A 6,679-nucleotide genomic window follows, 5' to 3' on the forward strand; every position below is an offset into this window, starting at 1 on the left:
TTCAAATAAGAAGAACTCTATTCTGGTTGTAGTGGATAGTGGATCACTTGACTGAATATGGTCATTTCTTGGCTTTATCTCATCCGTATACAGCTAAGGACGTAGCACAAGAGTACTTAACTCATATTTACAAACTACATGGCATGCCCGACTCGATTATATCAGATAAAGACAAAATCTTTGTCAGTCATTTTTGGCAAGAATTATTTTGACAAGTGGGAACTAAGCTCCTTTTGTCCACCGCTTACCACCCGCAAACTGATGTGCAGACAGAGGTATTGAACCGATGCCTTGAGAATTATCTAAGATGCGTGACTGGGGAGACACTTGCTCATTGGTTCCAATGGCTACCTCTTGCTGAGTGATGGTATAACTCATCTTTTCACTCATCCATTCAACTCACTCCATATAAAGTATTATATGGTCAGCCACCACCTACGCATATGCCTTACCTAGTTGGAACTTCTTCTGTGGCAGTGGTTGATAGAAGTCTACAAGCACGAGAAGCGGCGAGAAAATTATTACAATTCTGTTTAAAAAGAGCTCAGGCACACATGAAACTGTATGCGAACAAGCATCATTCGGAGAGAACTTTCCAAATACAGGACTTAGTTTATCTAAGGCTACAACCTTATCGGCAGCAGACCGTTAGAAAGATCCTCAATCAGAAATTATCTCCAAAGTTCTACGGGCCCTTTCCTGTGATCAAGAAGGTGAGGGAGGTGGCATACTCTCTTCAATTATCGTCGGGGCCTCGTATTCATCCTACTTTTCATGTTTCTCAACTGAAGAAACATGGAGTGGCATCACCCACTCAGGCTCAATTGCCACTGGTTGATGATCATTGGGTATTACCAAAAGAACCAGCTCAGATTGTGGATAGAAGAATGGTTAAAAAAGGCAACTGGGCCGTTACTGAAGTATTAGTTGAATGGGCTGACTCTTTTCCTGAAGATGCAACATGGGGATCTCTGGAGTTATTGCAAACTAAATTTCCTCATTTTCATCCTTGAGGACAAGGAGTTTTCCTGGGATGGAAGTACTGATGCGGGGAGTTTTTGTTCTTAATAAAACGGAGAGTTTTGATTCAAGGGTAAAATAGTAAACGGAGGTAAGCATTAGTGAAACGATGAGTTTTAGCTGTAACAAATTTTGCCACGCTGTCTTTTGTTATTTTTCTCTTATTTAGCACGAGTTGTAAAGGAAGAGGTGGTTATGCAAATATTGAGGAATTCTATGCTTCTTCTTCTCTGATTTTCTTTTTCTCTCCCAATTTTCTTCTACTTAAAATTTGATAATTCAAAAGTTAGAAACCTTTTCTCCTTGATTTTTAAAACTAAACTAGAATATCTAATCTCCTTAAGGCGCAAAAACCTTAAATTCACTCTTTAATACAAATATAAAAATTGTAAAGGAGAAATTAAACTCTCAAAAACAAAATAAACTTTTGTACAATGATTCTCAACAAATCTCGATAAACTATGCATAAGAAAAGATGAAAGAAGTGAAGAACTAAAAGATTTTCTTGTTAATGTGCTTGGTTGCGTGTTTAGATATTTCTTGATTTCTTCTTGATGTGTTTCCAAGCTCTATTTAATTTGAGGAAATAAATTCTAATCGTTTATAATAATTGCGAACGATAAAGAACACTAAAAACGTGAGTTCAAATAACATTGCAACTCAAAGGATTGATCCTTTTGAAATGAGGTTCAATCCTTTATCACTTAAAAACACTTTAAAATTATGTTTGAATTGACTAAAACACTTGAAACATATCAAATCATATTATTAAAGTGTTTTTTTGAGTATTTTAAAATGTTAAGAATATTTAATGAAAATTTCAATAATACTTCTACAAAATGATTTAGGGATAAACATATAAAATTTATTTTAAATGTTATTATATTAAAACAACAAAAAGTAAAGAATTTGACCATCCATATATGAATAGTATACTTTTTTGGTCACAACGTTTGATTTTTATTTATATAAGATTGTATTTACACATCCAAAAAAAAGAATTTCAAAAGAGAAAATAGGAAAGTGAATTTATAATTAAACAGGGTATGGAAATTAATATTTTATTACCTTTAGTATAATTTTAAAGTAATAATCGATTAGGATTTATTATTTTAAAATTAAAAATAAATAATTGCATTTATTAAATATGTAAATAATATTGTTACTATTTTTATGAAGACTTGGATTTTAAATATATAAGATTTTTTAAAAGTTTAAATATATGAGATAAAAAGTAATTGGGAGACAATTAAATATTAGAAGTATTCTATACTCACTTTTCATAAAAATAAAATAAAAGTTATGTCGTCCCATCTTTTATTCCAAACAATCTATTGGTAATATAATTATTTATTTCAATTTTACTATCCTTAAATAAAAGAGGTTATGGGTTTAATGTTGGACTTCATGCACTCATTCCTTTATTTATATTTGCAAATTCTTAGGACATCTTATTTCAAATCCATATCTTTAAATAAATATGTAGGCTCAAACTAGTTGTTGATTTAAAGAAATTAAGGATTTAGACAATTTTTTTTTTTAATTATCGATATATGTTGTTTTCATTAACGTGACAATGAAAATGCACTTCGTAGAACACGTTTTTAGGAGAGAGAAATGAAAACATGTTCTACAGTACATGTTTTCAGGCCAACGTTAAATTTTCCCCTAACGGTCACAATTCCAATGACTACAATACCCCAACAACTATATTTTTTCCTATATAAACCTCTCCAAACTTCATTCTTTTCAATTCAAACTCAATTCTCAATTCTCTCGATAATTTTGTTTTAAATCTTTCTCTGAATCCTATTCTCTTCGATTTTATTTTATTCCTTATAATTTGTAAAATGACAAATCATATTATTCGTTTGGATGACAAGCACATCTCCGGCGTTCAATTACAAATGGTAAGAAAATATTATTAAATTAGTTAATTATTATGCTATTAACATTATTAATTTTTTATGTTTATATACTCAAGCTAAAGATTGGATTATGGAGACGTACACACACAATTTAAGAAAGAGTGCATCGGTCACCATTTATGGACACTTGCGAGATGCAAGATTCTTATACGTGGCTCGCATGCTCGGGAGGACTAAATTGGATCCCCACTTATCAGTACTTTGGTGGAAAGATGGAGACCAGAGACACACATATTCCATCTTCCCTACGGTGAGTGTACAATTACACTCATGGATGTTGGTTTACAACTCGATCTACCAGCCAATGGAGAAGTCGTTACGGGGCCAATGGCGAGTGCCATTTAGAGTGCAACATGCGAGCAACTACTAGGGAAGGTGTCGAACAAGTTTAGGGGTAGCTAGATCGAGATGAGAGAGTTGGAGGGTAACTTCAAAACTATAGAGGCTTCTGCGAGTGATGTTGAAAAAGAATAATTCGCGCTCATTCATATTGAGGTTGATCGGGGGTATGCTTATGCTAGATAAATCTCGAAATCTAGTACATTTAAGGTGGCTACTTCCTACTAGTTGACTTGAAAGAAGTGGGATGACTTAGTTGGGGATCAGTGGTGCTGATAATATTGCACCAAGAAATGTGTTGAGTGACGAAACTAGAAAAATTTAAAATCGGAAATTGCATGCTCCTTCAATCGTGGGCGTGGTATTGACTACCATTTTTACGCCCCCTAGTGGACCCCTTTATGAATTCTCACTTGTAATATGGTAAAATTTATTTTATAATATCATTAACGTTATAATTTTTCATTGTTGTAATTTTCAAATAACATATTATTTGAATAGGTGGAACAATCACGCGAGACATACAGGCATACTGACCGAGCTCGAGGATATCTGGCTAGCTTTAGATTAACAAATCGAAGAGGAGGTTAGTTTATGAATTTCAAAGTTATATAATATTAATTCTAACATTTGAAATTAAATATTTATTCCAACACTGATGTTCCCAGTATCGCCAACAATTCCCACCTTTCATTCGTAGCCGGGTTATATGACACCATACAGTTATTCGTCGATAGTGTCATAAACAGCCCTAACATCATTGTTCTACCAAGGTGGATCATCCTCACAACTACCTATTCATACAGGGGGATGTACATTGGGCAGCTAAGACCCAAACGCAGTCAGCCACGGGGGAATGAGATAAATATGGAGATCAATATCGAGGTGCACGTGAAGATGAAGACAAAGACGATGAGGAGTCATCACTGAAGTTGTTCAACAGAACCCTATGTGTACCCAAAGCATTTTTGGAAAAATCTAGTTTGAAAACAGTTTTCTTACACAGTAAAAAATTAAAATTTTGAAAATTTGACCCAGTTTGTGATATTTATAATAATAAACCTTAACTAAATTCGTACCTATGTTTTTAGCTTAGCAGATTTTTATTGTTCCCGAATTTCAACCAAACAATCTTCTTCGCTATTCACATATCATGAATTGCTTCAAGTGTGGGCTCGAACCAATTGAATCGAAACACAAAACTAAAAAATGTTCTCTTATTTTAGGGTGAAAACGAAAAATTCTCTCTTCTTAATAAAAACCAGTAGAATTGTTATTCTGGAAAAATATATGTAATAGTTGAGAATAATTCTCTCTATTTTTTGGTAGAATAAAAACCTCTCAAAAGTTTTTTTAATAGTTCTACCGATGCCATCTGTAACAGCCCGTTTTCAGAGAAATCGGAACAGTGATTTTGGGACCACAGATCTGAGATTGAATAATTTATTTTAATATTATTTTGTGGTCTACAACATGACAATATTATAGTATAAAAATTTTGTTAAGAAATTTTACCGTTTACATGTTCAATTGGATAAAAAAGACTAAATCACGTAAAGTGTGAAAGTTGTGTTCATTAGCTAAAGGGATTAAATAGCTATAGAACTTTAATGTGGAGGTCCTTTTATGGTAATTATACCATTAAAGGTGATAATTTATGAGCATGGATTTGTAATCATGAAAAATTGTAATGTTAGGTAAGCTTAAATTTGGAATAAAGTGAATAAAACAAAATCAAGCTATCATCTTTTTCTATTTTTCTCTTCTTCAACTGTGGGAAACAAAGAAAAGGGGGTTTTGAAGCTTTAACATTTAGCCAATCTTATTCTTCAAATTAGGTATGCATTTTTGTCCCTTTTTTTATAATTTTTATGTTTTTGGAATTGTTATAGCTTAATCTAGCTAAAGAGGGGACTAATTTGCAATATGGTTGAAAGTATAGGGTTTTGAAATTAGAGCATATTGGTTGTTTTTGAAGTTTAATGGAAGAAAATAAATCCTTGTTGTTGATTAAACAACTTTTGTTAAGTGATTTTTAATGAAATTGTTAAATAGGGATTTAATTGAGAAATATGAAAATTATGTGTTAAATATGTAAAATTGTGAAATTTTTAGGCTGCTGTAGGCTTATAAGATATTCAAATAGGCTTGGGTATGGGGAAATTTGCATGAATTTCATTTTTCGAGCCTAGAGACTAAATTGTAAAGAAGTCAAAAGTATAGGGGCAAAATGGTAATTTTGCTAAAATATGATTTTTAGACTAAATTGATTAGAATGCTGTTTAAATTGGTAAATTTTGATATTTAGATCAAAAAAAGCCACATTTGGAATTAGATCGAGGCAAAGATAAAGTAGTGGATTGATCGATCATTTTTTCATCGTACGAGTTCGAGGTAAGTTCGTGTAATTAAATTGCGCATTTATATGCTTTAATTGAAATACATGAATGAGAATGATTTAATTACTATGTATAATTATTGAACGCATAATCAACGTTGTACGGAAAATACCGAGCCCCGTTTGAGCCTTAAGAATTCATAGGATACAAATGACAATGTCATTAGAGTTACCGATTTGGTTGAGGTCCTGCATATGCTGCGGACTCACCACAGCTCGCATGAGCTTATCGTTATCCAGCTTGGAGGAGCTTATCGATATTCAGCTCACATGAGCTTATCGTTATTCAGCTCGGAGGAGCTTATCGATTATCGCTCGTATGAGCATATATGGATAAGACCATAACTGGGCTATGACACTATGAACGTAAGACCATGGTTGGACCATGGCAGTGTTTATATGTAAGACCATAGCTGGGCTATGGCATTCTGATGATAAGACCACAATTAGGTTGTGGCACAACAAATGTCAAAGATGAATTGACTAATTACAGTTCAATGCACTTAATGTGTACTACCCGAGTGTCCTACAATATTCTAAGTGGTTCAAAGGGCAATGTTCTGATATGATATAACATGACTTCAATACGAACTATTACAAGTATAGATATGGATTATATGGAAAATGGTATATATATGATACACAGATATACGACATATATGTTAACAATTGTTAAATTCATACACAATTCTATTACAAATTTATATGAGTTCGATAGATCTATTACAGGTATTTACAAGAAATACATGGAAATGATTTTACATGATGAATTGATACATGACATGGATGTTACATGTATATGAAAATTTAATTATTTTTTTAGTTCAGCCATGATTGTTGATTCATAGGTGAATTTACATGACTAACATGGTTGGTGTGTATGTGTTTAGGCTTTGGGCTTTGACTAGGTTGTGGTTGGATTATACCACATTAAACTTATAAGTTATACAATGAAATGGTAAATGCCTAAATGGAAATATACTTGTGATCATGA

At 32.6% G+C, this 6,679-nt stretch overlaps 1 protein-coding gene across 1 annotated transcript; it reads left to right on the top strand.

Annotated features, from left to right (window-relative positions):
* The first annotated feature begins 443 nt into the window (after positions 1-443).
* Positions 444-1,013, top strand: LOC108462731 (uncharacterized). Its single transcript, XM_017762643.1, has one exon. It carries the CDS (start codon positions 444-446, stop codon positions 1,011-1,013), a length of 570 nt encoding a protein of 189 aa, XP_017618132.1.
* Positions 1,014-6,679: the final 5,666 nt, after the last annotated feature.

The sequence above is a fragment of the Gossypium arboreum genome, chromosome 13 (assembly GCF_025698485.1).
Source record: "Gossypium arboreum isolate Shixiya-1 chromosome 13, ASM2569848v2, whole genome shotgun sequence".
NCBI lineage: Eukaryota > Viridiplantae > Streptophyta > Magnoliopsida > Malvales > Malvaceae > Gossypium > Gossypium arboreum.

Bases quoted from the DNA above. Each gene is read 5' to 3' on its own strand.
- LOC108462731 (XM_017762643.1), top strand. From the start codon at position 444: ATGCCTTACCTAGTTGGAACTTCTTCTGTGGCAGTGGTTGATAGAAGT.